Source organism: Onychomys torridus, chromosome 16, assembly GCF_903995425.1.
Source record: "Onychomys torridus chromosome 16, mOncTor1.1, whole genome shotgun sequence".
Taxonomy (NCBI): Eukaryota; Metazoa; Chordata; class Mammalia; order Rodentia; family Cricetidae; genus Onychomys; species Onychomys torridus.
Window position 1 is genome coordinate 41,648,814 of NC_050458.1, and position 25,505 is coordinate 41,674,318.

Sequence of the window (25,505 nt, forward strand, 5' to 3'; positions counted from 1 at the left end):
CCGGCTCTGATTGGTGAGCAGCCGGGGTGAAGCCATCTTGCGCAGCCGTACAGCGTGGCGGGCCACCCTAGGGCAGGGCCAGGGAAGTGGGCGGGGCAGGTCACGGCGCCTGCGCACACGGGATACAGGTCCAGCCCTACCGAGAGCGCGCCGGTCGCAAGATGGCTGCGGCCATGCGAGGCTTTGCTGTGTGTGCGCAGGGGACGGCTGAGCGGCCCGGACGGCAGGGACAGCGACGACATTAGCTCATCCCCCAGCCACTCTTTTAGAACGCCATCCCAGCCGCCGCCAGCTTCGTCCGAGATGGATCTGGCTGTGGGCCCCGGTGCAGCGGGGCCCAGCAACGTCCCGGCCTTCCTGACCAAGCTGTGGACCCTCGTGAGCGACCCGGACACCGACGCGCTCATCTGCTGGAGCCCGGTAGGAGCTGGCATGGGCCGGAGCGGCCTTCAAGGGAGGGTCCTGTTCCGGGAGGGGACCTTCTTGGGAGGAGCGGCCTGCGGGTAGCCGGGCTTGCCGGGGTTCGGGCATCCTGGAGGGAGCCGCTGTCTGGGGAGGAAGTGAGCCCCGCCCCCAGAGCCACTCGGCGGAGTAGGCCGGGAACCAGCGTCCTAAGTTTCCCTGGGCTTCCAATTCAGGTTCTTTGACTCACAGATGAGTAGCTTCCCAGAGTCCGTGTGCCTTTCTGCTTGTAGGCAACCATTCAGAATAAGTGGAGGGCCTAGCGAATGCATAAAGAAGAGCGAGAGTAGGAGGATGTGAAGCCCAAGCTCGTCCATGATACAGTCCTCAGACGCCAGAGTAGTTTTGCCCGGCCCTGCTAGGGCCGCGTCGAGCCCTGTTCTGTTGCCTAGCAGCGGGCTGTGTACACCGCAGACCCTGCTGGACCAGCAGCTCTGGCTTACAGAGATGGTTCCGCGTTGTGTTAAGTTGGAAAGTAGAATCTGCTGTTCACATCTCGAGGGTGAGGGCCAGAGCGCAGAGCTAACAAATGATGGCCTATAGACAGGCCATCCTGATCCAGAGGGAGCCTTTGGACGGATGGAGACAGCTTGGTGCCACCTACCCTGCAACCCAAATTTGGCGGCCCCTCAGGCTCTGCTGAGCACTCCCTCCTGCACGCTGGTCTCTTAAGCTGGCAAGAACGGAGAAAAGCCTGGATGGAAGGTTAGAGGCCAAGGCTTCTGCCTCCCAGTTGCCTGTTTGTTTAAGCTCTACTCTGCCTAAAAAGTGCTTGGGAATAAAGAGAAGACTAGGAATCACGGAGCTTCACTTTTCACTAGAAAGTCTTTATGATTAATTACCCCACTGGCTCTCTGTGGGTCTTTCTTTCACCCCAGTCCTGGAGAGGAGCAACATGGTTTCCTGAAGGCCATCTCCAATTCACCGCCTCTCCTAGACCTCATACTCCTGGACAGAGAAAATGATCCCACGTTTCTATCTTTTCCCAACTTTCCACCTCTGCTTTGTGTGACCGAAAGGAAGCTTTCTTACCTAGGTCCAGTAGGGATACTAAATATTCTCTGGAATAGTCTAAGCTTAATCCTATTAGGAAGATCTATCCTGTCTGGTAATCTTCCTGCTGTTTCTGCTTATAGATTGGTACAAAAGTGGGTGAAGTGCCAGTGAACATTCTTCTAGGATAGGATGTTCAGATGGGGGCCTCTCAGTGTGAAGATGGATCTGATCTGCCCTGTGACCTCCCTCCAGCCACAGCTGCACATCACCTGTGAGCCTTGTTGGCATGTTGGGAGGGATGGGCAAGTAGTCTGTACAAGCAGCAGTGGGCTCTAGCTGGTATGAGACATGGCAGTGGGAGCTGGAATGATCATAAGTACAACAACCAAGCTCTGGCATAGAAGTGGAGAAAGAGCACCTTTGTCTGGTCCAGACAAGAACAGCAGAGCTTCTTGGATCTGGTCTCTGGCCCACAGGTAGGAAATGATGTCCCTGCCCCATGTCCTGCGGGGGCACTTCCACTGGCTTGGTAGCCTCTTAGCAGCATCCCCTGTAGGCCCACTGCTCTGGAGGCTTTGGGTCCACACTCTTATTCTGAGTGGCTTCCAGATGTGAATTTTCTCACCAATTCTCAGACACATCCTCCTCCTGGAGGGGACAGGGAGGCTGGATACATGGGAAAGCCCATCTACCCCCCAGAATCCTTTACTGAGCCTTGCTGGGTCTGGCTTCTCATCCCTACCATTTGGAGACAGAGTAGGTCACTACCTTTCCCTGGCTCTGTGCTCTTTGATTTCCCATCCCTGGCCCTCATTCAGTCACTACAGGGGCTTCACCAGAGCAGGGACCTCAAGAGATCCAGGGGTTTCCCCAGACAGATCCCAGAGGACATCACAGCCTTGGGGAAGTTCAGGATCCCAGTAAGATCCATACAAGCATGTGAACATGGATGTGAGTGGTCCTTCCCCGGCAGGCATCTCTTTACCTTGTACCAAAGGCACCTCCAGATCAAGTGCCCAGAGATGCAACATTAGGGTGGGGGATCCTTGGTAAACGGTAACTCTGTAACTAGAAGTCTCTTTCAGCCCTGACTTTTTTTCCTTTGTGCTGTGGTTCCTCTGTCCCCTAAGAAAGACTGTTGCTAGGATTGTTGGCAGAGCCGCCTCAGTGCATTCTGAAATGGAGGGACCAAGCCTAAATTTAAAAAAAAAAAAAAATTGCATCTTGAAAATTTAAGTGTCAGTGAGAGAATTGAAAAGATACTTAAGTTTATGGAAATCTTTTGTTATGAATGGAAGAAATAATATTGGTAACTTGTCAACATTTTCCAAATTGATGTATAAACCCAATATGAGGGTTGGGGATTTAGCTCAGTGGTAGAGCGCTTGCCTAGCAAGTGCAAGGCCCTGGGTTTAGTCCTCAGCTCATTAAAAAAAAAAAAAAAAAAAAAAAAAAAAAAAAACTATGAAATTAATAGATGTTTTCCCTTGCAAATTGAGAAAGTGATTCAAGAACCTGACATGGAACTGTGAAAACCAAGAATAGCAAAACATATCAAGCAAATCAAAACAAAGTTAAATGGGGGGGGGGGGCTCAGAACCTATATCCAGCTTGATCCCAATTTTATAAGATCATTCTGCCAATCGTTTTAAGAAATATTGAAGAGAGACATGGGAAATAAGTGTGTCTAGCTCAAGAGAGTACAGGTGGTGGTGGTGGTTGTTTGGTTTGTTTAATTTTCTTCTAGTTCTCAGAAGATGAATGTCTGTGTGTGTGCATGCATTCATGCTCCAGCACACATGTGCAAAGGCCAGAGAAGGACATCTGATGTCTTCTCTAACATTCTCTGCCCTGTTCCCTTAAGACAGCGTCTCACTGAACATGGAGCTTGCCTTTTATCAGCTAGGTTGGCTGGTCAGCAAGCCTCAACAATTCTTCTCTTTCTACTCCACCCAGTGCAGGGCTTACAGGCTCACAGCCACACCCAGCTTTGCATGGGTGCTAGGAAATCCAAACACAGACGCCCATGCTTGTGCAGCCAGCTCTCTTTCCCACTTAACCATCTCCTCAACTCCTGAACATGTTTTTAACCTTCTAACTAGCCCAAGAGTTGTTGTCCTACTAGATCTAAAAGGATCTAGTCCAGGCCCCACTTGCCATGTAGGTTGACTGTGGTATACCAGCCCCAGGAGCTACTTACAGAGCTTGAGAATCAGGGAGAGGGCCATATGATTTGTGCCAATGGGGATGGTGGAGAATGAGCCAGGGGAAAACAGGCTTTAGGACTAGGTCCAGACTTCAGGGAGGCACTCAGGACAAAAATATAATGATCTCTCTCCCTCTCCCTCTCCCTCTCTCTCTTTCTCTCCCCCCCCCCTTTTTTCTTCTCCCTCTCTCCCTCCCTCCCTCCCTCTCTCTCTCTCTCTCCCCTCCTCCCCCTCTCTCCCTCTCTCTCTTCCTCTCTTCCCCTCTCCCCCCCCCCATTTTATTAGTTTTTCAAGACAGGGTTTCTTTGTGTATCCCTGGCTGTCCAGAAACTAGCTCTGTAGATCAGGCGGGCCTCAAACTCATAGGGATCCACCTGCCTCTGCCTCCCAAGTGCTGTGATTAAAGACATGCACCACCACCACCTGGCTGAAGTCTCATTTTAAATAAGACACCCTTGGGGTTGGGGGTTTAGCTCAGTGGTAGAGCACTTGCCTAGCAAGCACAAGGCCCTGGGTTCAATCCTCAGCTCCAAAAAGAAAAAAAGAAATAAGACACCCGCTGCCTTTTGGTAGCTTTAACAATAAAGATCTTAAATTTTGTTGCTAGGTTCCTCTCTGGTCTCACTCTAATCCCAGCCTAATGATGTGATTCTCTTCTCTTTGAGAACAGGAATGACTATGGGTTAAGCCTCTGGAGGACCCCGTAATTGAAGAAGCTAGGACCATTGAGCAAGGGCTCTTGAATACCTATGCTCAGATAGCCACTGTGGAGGAGCTGGGTCCCAGAATAGGCTGCTGCAGACATAGTAGTCTATGCACTAATGTAGGGACAGGGCACCCATCTACCTCAGTAGTCTTCATGGGATCACATAAGGCAGTTTAAAGCAGAGTCCTTGGCTGTAGTTGATATTCAGAACTCCTAGGACAGGCAGGGCCACTCCTGCTACCTAAGCTCTGACAGCCAGGTGAGTTCATTCTCAGACAGACAGCAGGAACTAACAGGCCCAGAGGCCCCACCCTTAGAGACCTGGCTGCAGACTGAAATGTCAGAGGTCATGTGTACCAGGGACAGGTTATGATGTGTGCTGCAGGCTCTGGTGCCTCCAGTGATAGCTGTCAAGCAGTATGTGGCACAGCAGTTTTTATCCAGCACTTCTGTCGTAGATGAAGTTAAGTGTCTTGTGTATTCGTTTTGGTATATCCACAACTGTACAAGTAGGTGACAAGTTTCTGTTTATACATAGAAAACTGAGGCAAAAAGCTTGTGTAGAGCTTAGAAAAGCACACCAGAGAACTCTAAACTCTTAACTGCCCAGCTATTGCTCACCTACCCGTCTTTGTCAAACGCCGTGTATTTTTGTTGTGTGGATATAGTGTGCGTGTACATGCATTCGAAGACTTACAGTCTCATGTCAGGTATCTTTTTTTCATTGGAGACAGGGTTTCTTTGTGTGACAGCCCTGGCTGTCCTAGAACTCATTCTGTATACAGGCTGGCCTTGAACTCACAGAGATCTGCCTGCCTCTGCCTCACAAGTGCAGAAATTAAAGCTGTGCACCACCATTACCACCACCCAGCTCATGTCTGGTGTCTTCTGTAGTCACTCTCCACCTTGGTTTTTTGTATATAACTTTATGTATATTTGTGTTTTGCCTGAATGTATTTCGGTGTGCCATGTGTGTATGTAGTTCCTGCAGAGGCCAGAAGAAGGTGTCAGATTCTCTGGAACTGGAGTTACAGATGATTGTGAGCTGCTGTTTAGGTACTAGCAATCAAGGCCAGGTCCTTAGAAGAGGAGCCAGTGCCCCTGAGTCTTCTCTCCACCCAGTCCACCTTGTTTGCTGAGGCAAGTTTTACACTTGCCTAAAGCTCACTCATTGAGATAGTCTGTCTGGCCAGGAGCTCCAGGGAGCCTCCTGCCTCTGACTCTTCAGTGCTAGGAGTATGTATGCTCACATTTATGTGCATGCTAGTTCTTTTTATGATTTGTGGGTTTTTTTGGGTTTTTTTTTTTGTTGTTGTTGTTGTTGTTGTTGTTGTTTTGAAACAGGATCCTTCTGTGTAGCCCTGGCAGTCCTGGAACTTACTATGTAGACCAGGCTGGCCTCAAACTCAAAGAAACCCTCTTGCCTCTGCCTCCTGAGTGCTGGATTAAAGATTTGTACCAGACCTGCCCCCCCCCCATTTTTTTCCAAGTTATTGCTGGGTATTGTGGTTGGTGCATGCCTTTAATCCCAGCACTCAGAAGGATCTCTGAGTTCTAGGCCAGCCTGTCTATAAAATGAATTCCAGAATAGCCAGGGCTACCAGAGAGAAATTACACCACCACCCAAAAAAACTTAATGTATGTGTGTGGGTATTTGCCAGCATGGAGTAACTGTGGAGGCCAGAAGAGGTCAAAAGGTCTTATGGAACTGGAATTGCAGCTGGTTATTAGCCACCGAGTGTATCTGGGGACAGAATTTGGGTCCTCTGCAAGATAAACAAGTGTTCTTGATTGGTGACCCATCTCTCCATCACCTGGAGGCTGGAGTTAGGAAAGTTAAGTCTTCATGCTTGTACAGCGAGCACTTTCCTGAGCCATTGGTCCAGTATTTACCAGTGTGCGCATGCGTGCGCATGTGTCAAATGACAGCTTTAGGGTCAGCTCTCCTCCACCACCAGGTAGGTTTCAAGGATCAAACTCAGCTCTTCAGGCTTGGTGACAAGTGTCTTTACCTGCTGAGCCATCTCACCAGCCATTTTTTTTACTTTTTTAAAGCAGGCTCTTAGGCAGTGGTGGTGCGCCCCTTTAATCCCAGCACTGAGAGGCAGAGCCAGGTGGATCTCTGTGAGTTCGAGTCCAGCCTGGTCTACAAAGTGAAATCCAGGACAAGCTCCAAAACTACACAGAGAAAAAACAAACAAACAAACAAACAAACAAACAAAAAAACGGGTTGGGGATTTAGCTCAGTGGTAGAGCAAAGGCCCTGGGTTCGGTCCTCAGCTGGGGGGGGTGTAAACAAAAGCAGGTTCTTACCAAATTGAGCCGACTGCCCTTGACCTTGTAATCCTTCTGTCTCAATCTCTCCAGTAGGATTGCAGGCCTGCACCTCCGGTCTTCCTGCTCGCTTGCTTTCTTAGTTGGACCTGGACACTTTTGCTGTGGCCAGCACTGCTGGTTCATAGTCAGAATGTTATGTTGGATTTGTGCCTGAGCGTCCCTCCTTACCTCTCCACAGAGAAAGGAGACAGCAGAGATCTGCAACCTGATAGACTCTGAGCTGGGACCTGTATTTCTTCCTGTCTGGGAGGTAAAGGAGGTAGGGGAGATGGAGAGATCCAGAGTCCAGAGTCCACCGCAAGCCTCCTTAGATACCCCTGTTCTAGCAGGCCTGCCAGAAACTAGTTCTTCACTGATGGGCCAGGGAAGTGTATCTGACCTGGGGGTAGACCATACAGGAAAGCCAGGGTTTAAGGGCTGTGGATGTACCACTCGAGAGGGAAGGGATAACTATTTGGATCACAGTGGCTAGCTAGGGCCTGCCTCTGGCTTCAGGGTCTCTTCAAGTTCTAGCCGGAGGAGGAAGCTAGCATCACAGGCTGGGGGAGAAGAGGCGCTCGGCCCCCCGAATGGCTCTTGATGCCTATGAGTACTGCCAGGCTCCTGATTCTAACCTTCTAGGCCCTTGCTGAGCAAAGTTGGCCAACCCGTATGTGTTTAGTGGCATGAAGGTTGGAGTTGCTGGTGGCTGGGCATGAGAAGGCATGTGCTGGTTCTGACACTTGGCATTGTAAACATAAACTAAAACAGGCCTCAGCACAGAGCAGAGAAACACTGTTAAGAACTTGAGATGAACCCACAGAGGAGGACAATGCTAAGACTGGAGAAGGACTAGGAGATGAGCTAACCTGCACTTTCTGTTCTTCTCATTCCCCGGATTGGGTTCTCTGTTCCATGTCTTGACCATGGAGGTAAGCCACCCATGCTTTTTCAGTTCTCTGGCCTCTAGGACCCAGAAAACAGCCAGGCAGCTAAGCTCAAGAGAAGGAGCACACCTCCAGCCTCAGCTCTGGAGATACAGAGAAACTGAAATGGTGAGGACAATGTCCGGGCCAGTACTCACAAAGAGTAGGTGGCAAACCTCAGAGAACATCATGGCCATTAACCTTCTAGAGCCGTGGGACCCTTTGAGAAAATGTGTATAGTTCTAGACTTACTCTGTGTGAAGTGTATACACACGGATTGTGTGTGCATTTCAAGTTATTGGTGGTGTAGAAAGTAAGGTCAGAGTGAAAAGAAGATTTGCCATTCACTGACAGCCGGGTTTCCGTTTACTAGCCTGGGTTAGACAGTCATTCCTGCCTTGTCGTGCTCTATTAATTTCACTGACAGATTTTCATTATGTACAAGTATAAGTTATGACACCCCCTTTCTAAAACTGCCCGTGGTCAGCAAAGGAGGACCCATACGCCACTGAGGTTGAAAGATGAATCGTTGGTTTTATCACAATTTCACCAGCTAGCCCTGGAAAATCATAACAGCTATTGAGTGAAATCCATTGAACAGCATTCAGGCATTAGAAAGTAGATAAAAACTGAGGTGCACCACATTCTGGGTGTTCTGTGGAAAGGGAGAAGAGCACAGAATACAGACAATAAGGACACTCGAATGCCAGCTGGATACCAGAGAGAGGAGAGCTTCATCAAGAAAGAGCCCAGGGATCCACAGGGTAGAACTTCCCTGCTCCTGCAGGCAGTGAGCCTTTATGAAAGGAGGTAAGAACTCCTTCAAGAAAGAAAACCGGCCGGGCGGTGGTGGCACACGCCTTTCGTCCCAGCACTCAGGAGGTAGAGGCACACAGAGCTCTTGAGTTTAGGGCCAGCCTGGTCTACAGAGTGAGATCCAGGACAGCCAACACTGTTACACAGAGAAAATCTGTATTGAAAAACCAAAGGGAAAAAAAAGAGAGGGAGATGGGCTGGAGAGATGGCTCAGAGGTTAAGAGTACAGGCAGCTCTTCCAGAGGTCCTGAGTTCAATTCCCAGCAACCACATGGTGGCTCACAACCATCTGTATTGAGATCTGGTGCCCTCTTCTGGCCTGCAGACAGGACACTGTGTACATAATAAATAAATAACTTTTTTTTTTTTTTTTTTTTTTTACCCCGGAGCTGAGTACCGAACCCAGGGCCTTGCACTTGCTAGGCAAGCATTCTACCACTGAGCTAACCCCACCCCCAACTTCTTTTTTTTTTTGAGAGAGAGAGAGGGGAAAAACTGTTGCTGAGGAACTTGAGGTTGCAGTTAGAGCTCACACAAGGCCACAAGTGAGTAACTGAAATCTCACCAGCCAGAATGGAGAAACCACCTTGAACACATATAGAAGGTTCAGGCAAAGTTTGGACATGAGCTAGCTAAGCCCAGAGTAAAGCTACTCTGAAGGCAAGGCTGAAAATGGGAGAGGAGGGGTGGCAAGTGGTTAAAGATGCTCGGCTGGCCTGGTGACCTGAGCGCGTCCTCAAAAGGAAAGAGCAAACTCCTTCAAGCTGTCCTCCCGCTTCCAAAACTGCCACCATAAACACACATAAATAAATTATTTTTATTTTTTAATGTGGGAAGAGGGCTGGAGAAGTGGCTTAGCAAGTGAGATCTATGGCCAATCTTGCAGAGTACCTACATGGTGTCTCACAACCGTTTGTTGTTCCAAAGGAACTGATGACCTCTTCTGCCTCCATAGGAACTGCATGCAGGTGAAACACCATACACATAAAATAAAAAGAAATACATTTAAACAGAAAGAAAAGAACTCTAGTACCCACATAAAGCCTGCTTGGCACAGCAGAGAGCATGTATAGTCCCAACACTGGAACAGCTGAGACAGGAGAACCCCTGGAGCACATTGGCCAGTCTATCCAAATCACTGAGCGTTAAGCCAGTAAGAAACCTTGTCTCAAAATACAAGGTGGAGAGGCTAGAAAGATGACTCAGTGGTTAAGAGCACTGGCTGTTCTTCCAGAGGACCTGGGTTTAATTTCCAGCACCCACATTGTGGTTCATAATCATCTATAACTCCGGTTCCAGGGGATCCAGCACCACCTTTGGGCCTTTGCAGGCACCAGGCAGGCTCGTGGTCACAGAAATACATTCTGGTAAAACACTGATAGCCATGAAGTAAAACTTTAAAAAATAATATAAAGGGACTAGAGAGAGCTCGGTGGTTAAGAGTACTTGTTGCTTTTGCAGAGAATCTGACTTCCATTCCCAGCACACACATAACCGTCTGTATGTAATTCCAGCTCCAGGGCATCCAGTGCTTTTTCTGACCTCTGCAGGAACCCAAGCACTCGTGTGGTGCACATATATACACTCAGGCAAAACCCTCCTATACATAAAAAAAATTAAAATCTTTAAAATTGAAGTGTGGGAAAAGAACAATCTACTCTCCTGGAAATTGCCTGCAGATCATGAAGACAGCTGCATACGAGGTAGAGGCAGGAGGATTAGAGGTTCAAGGTCATCCTTGGCTGTATAGCATGTTAGAAGCCAGCCTGGACTACCTGAGTCTCATTTTTCCAAGGGGAGAAAAAGAAAGGGAAATCGCATGAAGAACAGCAGTTAAGGATGACTGAGAACTTACCAGAAACTGAGGCACAGACCAGAGTAAACTCCTCAAGTGGGAGTATGGTCCATACTGAACTCTGATTATACCACATCAACATAAACAACAAGGACAGTAACAAGCAAAAAGCACAGTACAAAACTCAACACCCACTTCTTGGTAAAAACTCAGCGGACTGACTGGAAGTAGCAGGGACATTCCTCGGCATGGTAGAGAGAAGCGTGTCTATAAATACTGTGGCTGATTGTGTGTGCTTGATTGTGAAGTCTGGACGCTTTCCCAAGATTGGAAGAGAAGAGAAGTTCTCTGCTTTGCCATTTCTGCTTAACACTGTATTGTATATTCCTGTCAGTGCAGTATAGCAAATAAATATAAACCTCAGTAAAGACACAAATGGAAAGGAAGAAAGACTGCCTGTTCACGGATAGCAGGGTAATTTGCTTAGAAAATCCTAAAGATTCTACAGAATGGTTTGTGAGATCCCAAGACCCAGGGTCAGTACACAGAAGTGAATTACATTATCTTCATATGAACAATGAATTATTATTGAGCTGTGACAGGGCTGGAGAGATGGCTCAGCAGTTACGTGCTTCCTGGTCTCACGAAGTACATAAGTTCAGTTCCCAGTGTCCATGTCAGGGCCACTGACAACCACCTGTAACTCCCAACTCCAGGGCATCTCCCATCCTCTTCTGACCTCTTCAGGTATCTACACACAATCTGTTTTTTTCTTTTCGTTGAAATATTTTCAGTAGTGTCAGAAAACACAAGTCCTTGGCAGCCACTGTGAGCTGGTCAGAGCTCCGGCGTCAGGTGGAGCTAGGCTGTACCCTGAGTCTTAGGGGTGGGTGATAAATGCCACCCAGAGAGCACTTCCGTTCTAGTCCAGAGACGCTTGCTCTCCGGCTCTGGGAGGGACCCTTCCTTGCTCTTCCCTCTGGTGGTTGCTGCTGTTCTGTGGTTATTCCTTCGTTTATAGCTGCATGCATGACTCCAGTCTGTCTTTGTCATTACCTGGCATTCTCCCTGTGTGACTAACTTTATTTGGCTGTCTTCTTGTAAGAACATTAATCCATTCAAATTGGGGGTTCACTCTACTCCACTAGGACCTCACATTGTCTGATTGCATGTGCAGCAACCCTGTTTACAAATACAGTTACATTCTGAGGTATGGGGTTAGGGCTTAAATGCATCTCCCTCTTTGTTTAATTCCTTACTTCTCTCTTGTCCTTCCTGCTGCCTCTAGAACCCTTCTTCCCAGCGTGCCCCTTTCCTTCTTTCATTTATTTCTCTATTATAGCCCACTGAGTTCAGTTAGTATTGCTTGCATGTGTATGGGTGTGAGCTTATATATTGGGTTATGAGTAACTTGCCATTGGCTACAGCCCTAAAGGAAAATGGCTGTCCTCCTCCCCCAGCAGTCATTAACTACCAATAGCTCCCCAGCTTTCCTGCCCATGCTGCAATGTTAGCAGTCTCTGTTGATTGCAAGTCAGCACAGCTGCCGGGGTTCACTGGTGCCACGGCCTAGTCATGTGCAGAAGGCGGGTTTACAGCACTTCCCCATCCTCCAGCTCCCACGTCTCTTCAGCTGTTTCTTCAGTGATGTGCCCTGAGCCTCAGGGGCGGGATAGGACGCTTTAGATGTCCCATTTAGGACTCTCAGCACCTTGGTTATGAGTCCATCTTAACTACTGCCCACTGCAAAAAGAGAATGGCACCAGTCTAAATATTTAGAAGGCAATTGGACAACATGGCCAGTTTGCAAGATTCAGTAGTAGATTCCCCCAGGAGCTCTAAAATCCCAGCCATGGGCTTTTGACCAGGTTTACAGTATCAGGCATAAATCTGTGGAGTGGGCCTCAAGTCCAGAGGGTCGCTTACCCCCATATATATATGATGTCACTACTGTACCGTTGGACGAATCTTGCTTGGCAAGTCGGTATTGGAGCATGTAGGGTCAACTACTGGTGACTTCCTCTTCCAGCAGCCTTCACAGCCCTCTGAGGCTTCATGAAAGCTAGCCAGCAGGAAGAAGTTTCTAGATCATTTCCACCTTGATTTCTCTGTGTCTTGTAATCAAAGTATGTGTGGGTTTTTTTGTTTGTTTGTTTTGGGTTTTTTGTTGTTGTTGTTGTTGTAGGATTTCTCTGTAGCTTTGGAGGCTGTCCTGGAGCTCCCTTTGTAGACCAGGCTGGCCTCGAACTGCCTCTGCCTCCCGAGTGCTGGGATTACAGGCATGCGCCACCACCGCCCGGCTGTGGTATCTTCAGCAATAGATGTTTTTTTGTCTGGTTTTGCTTTGTTGGTTTGTTGAGATGGACTCTGACTGTGTAGTTTCACAGACTCATTTGTCAGATGGATAGCTGGCAAAGGTTTTCTCAGTTCTGAAGGCCGCTGCTTTACTCATTGACAGTTTCCTTTGCTGTATAGAACTCTTTAATGTCATGGGGTCCACTAGTCACTTATTAACCATATTTCCTGAGCCACTGGATTCCTCATTCAGGAAGTCCTTACCTATGCCTTTCTATCCAGAAGTGCACTGCCTGGTACTCCTCTGGCAGTTTCAGAGTTTTAAATATATATAGTTTTATTTCGGTTTTTCGAGACAGGGTTCTCTGTAGCCCTGGCTGTTCTGAAACTCACTCTGTAGCCCAGGCTGGCCTCAGACTCAGAGATCTGCCTGCCTCTGCCTCCTGAGTGCTGGGATTAAAGACGTGCGCCACCACCTCTTGGCTCTGTAACTGTTTTTTTTTTATTTTTTTTATTTTTTTAATTTTTACTTATTCTTTTCTCATACAATACATCCCAGCTGCAGCCTCCCTCCCTCCGTTCCTCCCAGACCCCCACTACCACCTCCCCTCTTCCCCAGGTCCACTGCTCCTCCAAATAGCAGGCCTCCCAGTGATACCACCAAACACGGCATAGACACAAACCCTCATGTCAAGGCTAGACAAGACAACCAGGAGGAGGAGAAGGTCCCAAGAGCAGACAAAGAGTCAGAGACACCCCTACTCCCACTGTTAGGAGTTCCAGAAACCCTAAGTTAAACAGCCATAGCATGTGTACAGAGGACCTAGCACCCCCAACCCTCTCACTCCTTCAGAACCCCCCCTCTTCCAAAGGATTCCCTAAGCACCACCTAATGTTAGGGTGTGGGTCTCTGTATCTGCTCCCATCAGCTCCTGGAGAAAGGCTCTCTGAGGATGATTGGGCTAGGCACCCATCTGTGAGTATACAGAGTACCATTAGGAATCATTTCACTGACTTTGTTCTGGTCAGTCATGTTTGGTTCTACCCCAGGTCTCTGAACCACTCAGCTTCTGGTTCCTGGCCGTCCTAGCAGGAGCCAGCATGGGCTCCCTCTTGGCGCTTGGGCCTCAAGTTAGACTGATCATTGGTGGCCACTCCCATATGCTTTGAGCTTCTTCGTGCAGGCAGGACAGGTGTGGGTCAAAGGTTTGTGACTGGGTTGATGCCCTAGTCCCACTACTGGAGCCTTGCCTGGTTGCAGGAGATGTCTGGTTCAAGCTCCGTACCCCCCATTACTAGGAGTTCTTTCTAGGGTCACCCTCATAGGTTCCAGGAAGTTCTACTGCTCTAGGTTTCCACACTGCCCCCCAAATGCTCCCCTGTTCCAGTCATCTCCCCTGTATTCCCTCCATCCTCCCTCCCTCTCCCATGCATACACACCCCAGTGCCCTCTCAAAGTCTATTCTGTTCCCCTTGCCAGGGAGATCCATGCACCTTTCTTTCCTAAAGCCGTCCTTGTTACTTAGCTCTCTGGGTCTGTGGATTGTAGTGGGACTACCCTTTATTTAACAGCTAATATCCACTCATAAGCAAGTACATATCTGTTTGTCTTATCTTTTATCTTCTGTTTCTCTGTTTGCTTTCATCAATTTTCAAAAGTTTTCTGCACTCAAACTACTCTTGTGCTTACTCATTATCTTTTCGTGGGGTTTGAACCAGATCTCCCTTAGGACATTTCCCATTAGTAAGTCTGGGTTTAATGGCCCTTCCTTTGCTTCTTCAAACATGATTTCCTGATTTCTCTGAGTAAAATCTATTCTTACCCTATGTGTCTGAGTTTTACCTGCATATATGAAAATGCACCACATACATGGCTGGTGTCTGTGGAAGCCAGGAGAGGGTGCCAGGTCCCCTGGAACTGGAGATGCAGACTTGCAAGCTGTCCTGTGGGTGCTGGGAATTGAATCCTTGTCCTCTGCAAGAACAGCCAGTGCTCTCAACTGCTGAGCCGTCTATCCATTCCCTAAGCATGTTTACAACGACATCATACTTTCTGTGAAATTGGTTGTCTTGTCCTTCTTGGGCGGTTTCTGTTGCTCCTCCTTGTCCACCACGTGTGAGTCACACTTGACAGTTTCTGTGGGTCCCTAGTGCACTGTAGGAATCAATGGTGGCTGAGTCATTTTGCTTGCTTGTGACTTGGCCAGGCTTCTTCAGAAAGACTGCTTCTCCGTGATGACATCCACTGCCTCACAGCTGTCGCCTCCCGATGGAAGCGCCAGCAGTTACTGCCTGCTTTGCTCTGGGGCAGATTGTTGGGCAGTCAGATCCAGTTAAATTTGCGACCAGTAGTGAGATTGTCGGGCTGCTTTCGCTTGTGGTATTTCAGTGGGTTCCCTGAGTGAGAGCAGATTTGAGTTGGTCTTCCCTTTGTTCTAATCCCAAAGGACTCTTGCAGCTTCCTTTTCCCGTCTGGGCAGGCTGGCCTGCAGCTCTGCTCCTTTTTATTGTCAGCACTCCCTGGGGCTTGAGCTTTCCAGTGCAACGGTCTGACCTCAGGTGAGCACGAGCACTCTCCTCATGGATTGTATCTCTGGGGCAAACCCTCGGGACGCATGGCCGGGCAGTAGCTACTGCACTTCCCAGCTCAACACTCTCACTGTGCATATTCTGGTCTTCTCTGGCCCTGGGACTAGTCTCTATCTGGAAGCACTGTGAGTGAGGTGGGGGACCTGTCCAAGCAGGAATATGGACTGACAGTTGAGGAAGACACATCCTTCCAGGAGTATCCTTAAACCTTGACAGAACTGAGGAGAGGGGTCCCCACAACTTAGCCACAGCTTCTGGGGGGCAGCATCTGATATGGGGGCTTAGTGACAAGGAGAATAGACTAGTTCATGCCACAGGTACTCACTGACTGAATGAGTTTTAGTGGGACAAGGAGAATAGACTAGTTCATGCCACAGGTACTCACTGACTGAATGAGTTTTAGTGGGACAAGGAGAATAGACTAGTTCATGCCACAGGTACTCACTGACCGAATGAGTTTTAGTGGGACAAGGAGAATAGACTAGTTCATGCCACAGGTACTCATTGACCGAATGAGTTTTAGTGGGACAAGGAGAATAGACTAGTTCATGCCACAGGTACTCATTGACCGAATGAGTTTTAGTGGGACAAGGAGAATAGACTAGTTCATGCCACAGGTACTCACTGACCGAATGAGTTTTAGTGGTCTCATCAATCATTCTTACTTGTTTGATGCCTGTGGAACAATTTCAGGCATTAAGTGATCTAAACAAGCTTTGTGTGGGTCACTGGGAGGAGGCACTTACTTGCCCAGAACTCCACACTCCCGGCCCAGAAGTGGGGCTTTCCCTTTCATCTTCAGGGATAGGAATTCCTGATCGACTGTCTCATCCTGCAGCTGATCCATGGGTCATCCACCATCTCTGCTGATTTGGCTGTGACTTAGCTGCTTGCAAGGTCCTTCCCTGGTCTCGGGTTTGGGGTTTGGATTATGAAATGACCATGTATGAATCTCTTAGTTTTTCCTGTTTGAAGTTCATTTAGTGTCTTGGATGTTACATCAAATTTGGTATATTCTTGATTATTTTTCCTAAATAGTCATTTGTCCATTCTCATCTTCTGAGCCTCCTGTTAAGCATTGTGGGTTTGATGATGCCTCACAGGTCTCTACAGCTCTGTTCACTTTGATTCACTCTGTCTGGTTTTTGTTCTGTTGCTTTGTAGTAGAGACACCAGGACAACTTTTTTTATGTGCATTGGTGTTTGGCCTACATACATATCTGTGTGAGATCCTCTGGAACTGGAGTTACAGACAGTTGTGAACTGCCATGTGAGTGGTGGGAATTGAACCTGGGTCCTCTAGAAGAGCAGCCAGTGTGCTATTAACTGCTCAGCCATCTCTCCAGCCCCCACAGCAACTATTATAAGAGAAAACATTTAATTGGAGGCTTGCTTACAGTTTCAGAGGCTTAGTCCGTGATCATCAAGGCAGGGAACATGGTGGTACTCAAGGTGCTGGAGTAATCAAAAGCTACATCCTGAAACCTCAAAAAGCCCACTCCCAGTGGCACATTTTCTCCAACAAGGCCACACCCCCTAGTCCTTCTATTCCTTTCAAATAGCGCCGCTCCCAGTGCCTGGGCATTCAAACACGCAAGCCTGGGGTTACATGCTCAGACCACCACACGCTTCCTGTCTTTGGGCGGTAACCTCAGTTGACCTGTTGTTGTGCTTCTCGCCTCACAGTCTCCCTGTCCTCGGCTTCCTTGTCCCCAGGTGAAGTTGTTTGTTTGGTTGAGACAGAGTTTCTCTGTGTAGCTCTAGCTATGTTGGAAGTAGCTCTGTAGACCAGACTGGCCTCAAACTCACAGAGGTCCTCCTGCTTCTGCCTCCTGAGTGCTGGGATTAAAGGCGTGCGCCGTCGTCGTCGTCGTCGTCGTCGCCGCCGCCGCCGCCGCCGCCGCCGCCGCCGCCGCCACCACCACCACCACCACCCAGCCCCGAGATGAATTTTAACCTGAGTTTGCTTTCTGATTCCAGAGTGTCAACTTGGTGTTTCTTTTTCATTTGTACTGTTTTACTGAGATTCTCCGTTCATTAGGACATCATCCTTATACCCTGGTCCTTTGTGTATGGGCCTTCAGGTCTTTTTCATTTGTACTGTTTTACTGAGATTCTCCGTTCATTAGGACATCATCCTTATACCCTGGTCCTTTGTGTATGGGCCTTCAGGTCTTTGGCCTTACTATTTTAAGTAAAATAGCTAAGTTAGAATCTTTTTTTTTCTTTTTCTTTTTGTTTGGTTTTTCGAGACAGGGTTTCTCTGTGTAGTTTTGGTGCCTGTCCTGGATCTCACTCTTTAGACCAGACTGACTTCAAACTCACAGAGATCCGCCAGCTTCTGCCTGCCTCCTGAGTCCTGGGATTAAAGGCAAGCGACCACCTCCCAGCAGCTAAATTAGAATCTTTATTCTCATGAGTCTAACATAGCGGGTATATCGGTTGCTTTTTTTTTTTTTTTTCTATTATAAGTTCTAGCTTTTCTTTTTAATTTTAATTATATTATCTAAAAAAAAAATACTAAAAGGGATTCATAATGGTCATGTCATAATCCAGCTGTGAGCTTGAGACCAGGGAAGGATCTTGCAAGCAGCAAAAACACATCCACAGCCACCTCACCAGTCCCAACCATAGCCTTTTGTTTGTGTAAATGCCTCGTTGTTTTTGACTTTCATTAGTGATGGCTGCTGTGAAAGAGCGCTCCCCTGCATCTCTTACTTTTGTCATTGTGCCTTGTTAGGTCTGGTGACTTTCCTGGACTAATTATGTCATGTTTATGTTCTTGGTAGGCATTGCACTTTGTCCAGTTGACCTAATTGGGTAAATGGGGCTAAAATTTCCTTAAACAGCTGGAGCCGGAGAGTCTCCAGTCTTTCCTGGGCCTCTGCGCGTGTGCTAATTCCCATCTTTAACGTGTAGGCTGGGAGTTAACAACTCCACTTCACATCCTACTCCCCATTCCTGCCAGCAGCCCGAGAGCTTACGGCCCTCGTAGGTCTTCCCTGAGCTTGTAACAGCTTGAATGTATTCCGGAGTCCCTAGTGAGCCCTCATTCACTACCTTTTAAGGTTTCTGGCTAGCCTGTACTAGACATTGTCTCAGCAGCCATTTAAAATCTTCCAGTACATGCTTCATGTTTCTGGACTGGGTCAGCCTCAGGTCAAGCAAAGCCAGCCTTTCTGTGAGAGTTCTCTAGTACCAGGACTTTGAGCTAGCTCTCGTCCATCTTCCCACTGGCTTCAAAGCTGAGGGCAAGAATGGGGACTGGATGCATGCTGTCCAGTGCCCACTGCTTTCCCTGAGACAACCATGCACCTACCGATGCTTTCCCTGCTGCTTTGCATTCTCTTCCTCCTGTGTCCGCCTGCCCTGGTCTTCTCTCTAGGCTTGCTTCACTCCTCTGCATTTGGGAATGCAGCCCCAGTGCTAACCCAACACGTCTCCTTTTGATTTACTCTGCCTGCCTATATTAAAGGTCCCCACCCCAGTGAAGAGAACTGTTCCTGAGCCGATTTGTCTTGTGTATCCATGAGACTACTATCCCCTCCCACTGTGGGGCCTCCCCACTCCAGTATCTAATGCCTCTGAGTTGCCATGGCCCTCTTGGACTGTGTTCAGGAGGGCACTAGCACAGAAGTGCAGCCATGCACTGTTCAACAGTCTTGTTCTTGCCAAGTGGTGGTGGCCCACGCCTTTAATGCCAGCACTTGGGAGGCAGAGGCAGGCGGATCTCTGTGAGTTCGAGGCCAGCCTGTCAACAGAGTTCCAGGACAGTCAGAGCTATACAGAGAAACCCTGTCTTAAAAAACCAAAAAGAAAAAGAATGAGGTGGTATATCTAACTAAGTCAGCTCCATCTTAGCTATTCTTTCGTTTGTTTGGTTTTTGGTTTTGGACACAGAGTTTCTCTTTGTAGCCTGGCTGTCCTAGAACTCGATTTGTAGATCAGGCTGGCCTTGAACTCACAGAGATCTGCTCACCTCTGCCTCCCAAGTGCTGAGATTAAAGGCATCATCACCATGCCCAGCCAGTCTTCATTATTCTTAAGGAAAATTTGCTGATTAAAGCTAATTAGTCCCTAGAGATGACCAGAATGCTCTGGGTGATTTATGAGTCTAAACCTAGCAACTGAAAACTGCCAGGGAGTAGGACCCTGTCTTTAGCTACATGGTTCTCACTGTTCAGAGCTAGGCTCCATGGTCTGGATGCCAGCCATGGAGTCCTAAGATTAGCTCACCTCCTAATGTGTGCTGCCTGCCACACATGGAGAGGCACTTGAGGCCACGGTGGAAATACCGTGGCAGCTGCTACATGCCGCCTGCCCGTGTGTCTCCTGACAGAGTGGGAACAGCTTCCACGTGTTTGACCAGGGCCAGTTTGCCAAGGAGGTGCTGCCCAAGTACTTCAAGCACAACAACATGGCCAGCTTCGTGCGGCAGCTCAACATGTGTAAGTACCTTGTATGGGATAGTATGCCTCCTTCCCTGGGGTATGGAGAAGCAGACCCCAACATGTTGCTGAGAGATGGGGTTCTGGGTTGGCTAAGGAAGGTTCCTCATGGGTATAAGCCTGAATTTCCCAGGGAAGAGTATATGAGACCCTACCCTAGTAGCTACACTTCCATTTGCAAGAGGGGAAGCTGTGCAAAGACAAGGTCTTTTCCAACCGTGACTGACTTGCTATGGTAAATGGACACCAGCCAGAATCTCACACAGTTTTTTAGGAGGCCCCTTGCCTGCCCTAGGCCATGGCTAGGCTGTTGGAGGTCTGGGGTCTGGTCCCTGGCCCTCAAGCAGAACTGCCCCACCCCCATATGCACAGATGGCTTCCGAAAAGTAGTCCACATTGAGCAGGGTGGCCTGGTCAAGCCTGAGAGGGATGACACCGAGTTCCAGCATCCATGTTTCCTACGTGGCCAGGAACAGCTCCTTGAGAACATCAAGAGGAAAGTGACCAGCGTGAGTCACCAGCCCTGAGTACAGCCCCCCCTGTCCTTGGCTCTCCCTGCAGACTGAGCTCGGAGCAGTGTCAAGGTGCTGCTGCTAGGCTGGCCTGAAAGCACAGCCTGTCCCTCTACTCATCTCTCTCTGACTCCCCCACACCCCAGTGTTTCCCCTCCCCACTTCCTGGATGCCTAAGTAAAGCACAGGAGCCTACCACACTCCAGAGCCCTTCAGACTCTCGTGTGCCCAATCCTTAGGTGTCTACTTTGAAGAATGAGGACATAAAAATACGCCAGGACAGTGTCACCAGGCTGCTGACGGATGTGCAGCTGATGAAGGGGAAACAGGAGTGTATGGACTCGAAGCTCTTGGCCATGAAGCAGTAGGTCTCAAGGCTCAGGAGGGTGGCCAGGTTGCTTTGGGTTGCTCTTCTGCCCCACCCTGCAGACATTCAGGCTTCTCTCCCCCTTCCCAACCTTCCTTCCATTGTTTCTGTGGCAAAAACTGCTTGACCTGTCCACAGAATAGGGTTGGGAACTCCCTGCTGCCCCCACTTCTCACTCCCCTGCTGGGCTCCACATTTTCAGGATTTGAGCTCACAGACCCTCCTTACATGTTCCTCCCTTAAAATCAGGGCTGGCAGGAGCCAACCAGAATAGTCCTGGGGCCAGACCTCCCCATTGTTCTCTATTCCCAATGGCCCCCACTTCCCTTTATCACTCAGTCCAAGGCAACACAGTTCTCAGCTGCCTTTTACCCCCAAATTGAAGGTAATCAGTTTAGGATCTTTCCCAAAGCCCTGTCCTATGTGTCTAGCCAATATGTGACAGGTCCTGTGGCCCCCTTTCAGCTAGGATCCTGAGGTGTACCCTCAGGCTCTGTCCATGCCCTCCTTCCCTGGCTGACACTTGAATCCTCCCCAGAAGTATAGCAGAGCTAGGGAGTCAGTGGTGCCAGTGAGCCAGCCCCCGGCTGGTCCAGCGCTGCCTCGCTAGTCTGTCAACAGCCTGACTCTGGCTCTTCATGTGCGGCCCAATTGACCCAGCAATGTGTTGCAGCGAGAACGAGGCCCTGTGGCGGGAGGTGGCCAGCCTGCGGCAGAAGCATGCCCAGCAGCAAAAAGTTGTCAACAAGGTGGGCAGGGCTGGTGGTAGGTGGGTCCCCTCCATAACTGGGCCAGGGTGACTGTATCCTCTCTGCCCCACAGCTCATTCAGTTCCTGATCTCACTGGTGCAGTCGAACCGGATCCTGGGGGTGAAGAGAAAGATGTGAGGCTCTGGGGATGCCTGCACTGTCCACTCTGGCCCTCCACCTTGGTGTCCTCTGCTTGCTGTGTATCCTGGGCACCACCAAGGTCTGTGGGCGGTTAACCTGTCTCTTCCCTGCAGCCCTCTGATGTTGAGTGACAGCAGCTCAGCACACTCTGTGCCCAAGTATGGTCGACAGTACTCCCTGGAGCACGTCCCTGGTCCTGGCCCATACTCAGTAAGCATCAAGCTTCATGGGACTTCCACTAAGTGTATAGTGGGTGCTGGTGGCCCAGGCTACCACAGGTATGTCTCACATGTGGCCTTTGTCTCTAATTGCAGGCTCCATCTCCAGCCTACAGCAGCTCTAGCCTTTACACCTCTGATGCTGTCACCAGCTCTGGACCCATAATCTCTGATATCACTGAACTGGCTCCTACCAGCCCTTTGGCATCCCCAGGCAGGAGCATAGATGAGAGGTGGGGCTTCCTCACCCTTATACCTCCTGTCACCCTAGTGGGCCAGCCTTTATGGGCCCGGGGCAAAGTTGGAAGTGGGTGAAGCTAACGTGTCTCCCAATGCCTAACATGTTCAGGCCCCTATCCAGCAGCACCCTGGTCCGCGTCAAGGAAGAGCCCCCCAGCCCACCTCGGAGCCCTCGGGTACTGGAGGCAAGCCCTGGGCGCCCATCCTCCATGGATACACCTTTATCCCCAACTGCCTTCATTGACTCCATCCTTCGAGAGAGCGAGCCGACCCCTGCTGCCTCTATGGATACAACCGGAGCCCATGCCCCTGCACCCCCACCCCCTTCTGTTCCTGAGAAGTGCCTCAGCGTAGCCTGCCTAGACAAGTGAGTGATGTGCCCATCCTGCCTCCCTGTAGCCTCTGAACCCCACAACGTGAGATTTCCTTAGACTGGACACAGGATTTAGCAAGGGACAATCCCTGCAGTTTGCTAGAGCGATGGGTTGGATCTGTCCCCCAGACCTCAGAGTGAGTGCAAAGCTGGGGAGGGAGACTAACCACATCACTAGAAGTGGGGTACACCCTGCCTACTAGGCCACCCTCACTATTGGCATCACCCTCTCTTATGGAAACCCCAGGATCTTTGGATCTGTCATTCCCCCTAGATAGACCTGACATAAGAAATGATGAACTAGGGCCCAGCCTTGACCATCCCTCAGGCACATCCTAGAGGCTGAGCAAGCGAGCGAGCGAGCGAGCGAGGACGGTGGGCACAGATCCCCCCGTCCCCCGCCTGCAATGGGGGGGCTCTTGTCTTTGTATCTTGCAGTTTGGCTCGCGCTCCACAGATGTCTGGGGTCGCCCGCCTCTTCCCCTGCCCCTCCTCTTCCTTTCTGCATGGCCGAGTCCAGCCAGGGTTAGCGCTGCCCCCACTTGGGAGGGAGGAGGACTCCGCCAGGGCCCCTCCCACAGCCGTGGACCAGTTCCCAACCTGGGCATAGCACTTGCCCTGCCTGGCGAAGAGCACCAGGGGATGGTCTCACAGGCTCTGCATCTCCACTGACTCCCCTTTGCACAAGCCAGTAGCTGTGATAGGGACAAGTTTCCTGCCTGGCCCAGCCACCAGTACAGGCTGCTATGATGAGCTTCCTGTCAGGGTAGGGTAGGCCCCATGGCATTTGCAAAGCCCATTTAACTGCCTTGCCCATGGCTCAGGTATGTCTTTGGCCTAAGACCTTCTGATCTAAGGGAGTACAGGTCTACCCATACCAAGCACAGTCCTGTTTCCTCTTACTCTTCCTGGGGCAGTGGCAGGACTTTGTTGAGCCAGAAATATCTGCCTGCCCTCCTGCCCATTCTAGCACCAATGCCCCTCGTCCTTTCTCTCCACCACAGTCTTGTCCCAGCCTCAGTCACTACCAAAGCCGCCTAGGTTGTCCTGCCCGTGGGCCATGCTATATCCCCTCCTCAGCAGCCATGGAGGGCAGGCGTACTACTCCCTTTGCTGGCATCTCCCCAGAGATACACACACTGTCCCCCAGCCGTGATGGCTATACAGATGGACCTTGCCTGGGGGGCTGCAACCAGAGGGGAGCCCTTCTCCAGCAGGAGTGTGGCTGGGTGGGAGCCTGGGGCACTAGTTCACCTGCCCACTTGCCCTGGGCCAGGAACGAGCTCAGTGATCATTTGGATGCCATGGACTCCAACCTGGACAACCTGCAGACCATGCTGACAAGCCATGGCTTCAGTGTGGACACCAGCGCCCTGCTGGACGTGAGTCTGGTCATCCCTACCCACCCTGCCCCACCCTGCCCACCAGCCAGCCCTGACTTCCCCCTCCTCCTACAGCTGTTCAGCCCCTCGGTGACCATGCCCGACATGAGCCTGCCTGACCCGGACAGCAGCCTGGCCAGCGTGCGTAGGCGGGCAGGGTGGGGGGCAGAGGGGCCATCAACAACCCTCATTGTGTGTTCTCTGTCCCACAGATTCAGGATCTACTATCTCCCCAAGAGCCCCCCAAGCCTATTGAGGCAGAGAACAGTAACCCTGACTCAGGTGAGCTAAGCTTCTGTCCCACTCCTAACCCTCACGTCCAGCTCGCCCAACCCCACCATCCTGACCCACGCCCCACAGGGAAGCAGCTGGTACACTACACGGCTCAGCCCCTGTTCCTGCTGGACCCTGACGCCGTGGACACAGGGAACAGCGAACTGCCTGTGCTCTTTGAGCTAGGGGAAAGCTCCTACTTCTCCGAGGGGGATGACTACACGGACGACCCTACGATCTCTCTTCTAACGGGCTCTGAACCCCCGAAAGCCAAAGACCCCACTGTCTCCTAGAGGTCCCAGGATTGTCAGGATGGCTTGTGGCTGGCTCCCAACCTACCCCTAGGACATGGATGATCCTGGGGAGACGAGACAGCCAGGCAGTCCAGGGCATCCTAGGTCAAGCCACCACAACCATAGTGGAGCATGGATGGGGCTTGAGCCTGGACAGTGCCTCAGGTCAAGAGGAAGGTCCTGAGGGCTGGACACCTGCTGCCTTCACCCCAGCCCCAGGTCTGTTTTCTGTGTTGGAGCTTCACAGCCACACTTGGACTGGCTCTGCAGGTTGTTCATAAAATTGTATTTTGGATTTTTACATGAGAGTCCCCTTTAACCCTTCACAAATAAATAAATATATATATATATATTATACACATACACACACACACAGAGAGATGAGCAATGATAAACAGACAGAACCTGTGTTTCTTCCTGCCCTACGGGATGCAGAAGAAGTGGGTGTAGGCAAGGAGCCCAGAATGCAAACATGCCTCCTTGGGGAAATATAGATACCTGTGATACCCTTAGGCTCACCTGATGCTGATGCCCAGTGTTGTTCAGAGGTTTTTTTTTTTTGGGCTGGAGGAAGTGAGGGAAGTTGTTCAAGACAGGGTTTCTCTGTGTAGTTCTGGCTGTCCTGGAACGAACTTCGTTGCCCAGGCTGGCCTCGAACTCAGAGATACGCCTGCCTCTGCCTTTCAAGTGCTGGGATTAAAGGCGTGTGCCACCACATGGCTCACAGGTTTTTCTGATGCATGTTGTCAGCAGTACCCCTCCCCCGTCATTGGGTGTATCCATTCACATGTTCTACATGGGAATGCTGAACATATTGGCAGAGCCAGGTTCCCACGTCTATCAGGTACTGGACTGGTTCTGAACTTGTTGCTGATGTCTCCTTGGAATGTGAAGACAGAGGTGGAAATGGCCTCACAGGTGACCTAAGGCAGGCTGTGGTGCATGCCCTGTGTCCTGAGGCAGCTGAGATCATACTGCTTACTAGACACCTACCTAACTGCAGGTTAAAGTCTGCAACCTGGCAGATTAACTTAACTAATCTGTTAAGGCAAAGGTGAGACCCTAGATTGCCAAAACATGTAAAAGTCCTCTGTCCAATATGGCAGGTACCAGGACTTGGGCTGTCTCTACTACCAAAGCCAAGAGTGGTTTGGAAGAGAGGCCCAGCCCAGTCAAGTTTGGCCCCTGCGCAGCACAGCCCAGAGCCACTAGCCCAGCTTGCTGAGCAGCCTGCTCCCAAGGAGTTCAGACAGATGAAAGGCACAGCATATGGAATTCCTCACCCCAGGCAGTCAACATACAAAACCTCTCCATGATTACCCGGCCTCTAGAAATGTAGATCCAGGTTCCTACTAGTGGCACTGTGGAATCAGGGTGCTTACCTGGAGTTCAACATCAAC

General features: G+C 50.0%; 1 protein-coding gene across 9 annotated transcripts; it reads left to right on the forward strand.

Moving 5' to 3' along the window:
• The first annotated feature begins 75 nt into the window (after positions 1-75).
• Positions 76-24,406, forward strand: Hsf1 (heat shock transcription factor 1). 9 transcript variants are annotated; one of them, XM_036208737.1, is made up of 14 exons: positions 76-420; positions 19,448-19,556; positions 19,929-20,065; positions 20,308-20,432; positions 21,109-21,184; positions 21,258-21,319; positions 21,440-21,536; positions 21,641-21,777; positions 21,894-22,151; positions 22,596-22,682; positions 23,434-23,539; positions 23,615-23,680; positions 23,752-23,821; positions 23,900-24,406. In XM_036208737.1, the coding sequence occupies exons 1-14, from the start codon at positions 304-306 to the stop codon at positions 24,103-24,105; spliced, it is 1,653 nt and encodes a 550-aa protein (XP_036064630.1). In that variant the 5' UTR covers positions 76-303; the 3' UTR covers positions 24,106-24,406. The 9 variants fall into 9 exon arrangements, with proteins under 9 accessions (XP_036064630.1, XP_036064633.1, XP_036064634.1 ...); XM_036208740.1 differs by lacking the exon at positions 23,615-23,680; XM_036208741.1 differs by lacking the exon at positions 22,596-22,682.
• Positions 24,407-25,505: the final 1,099 nt, after the last annotated feature.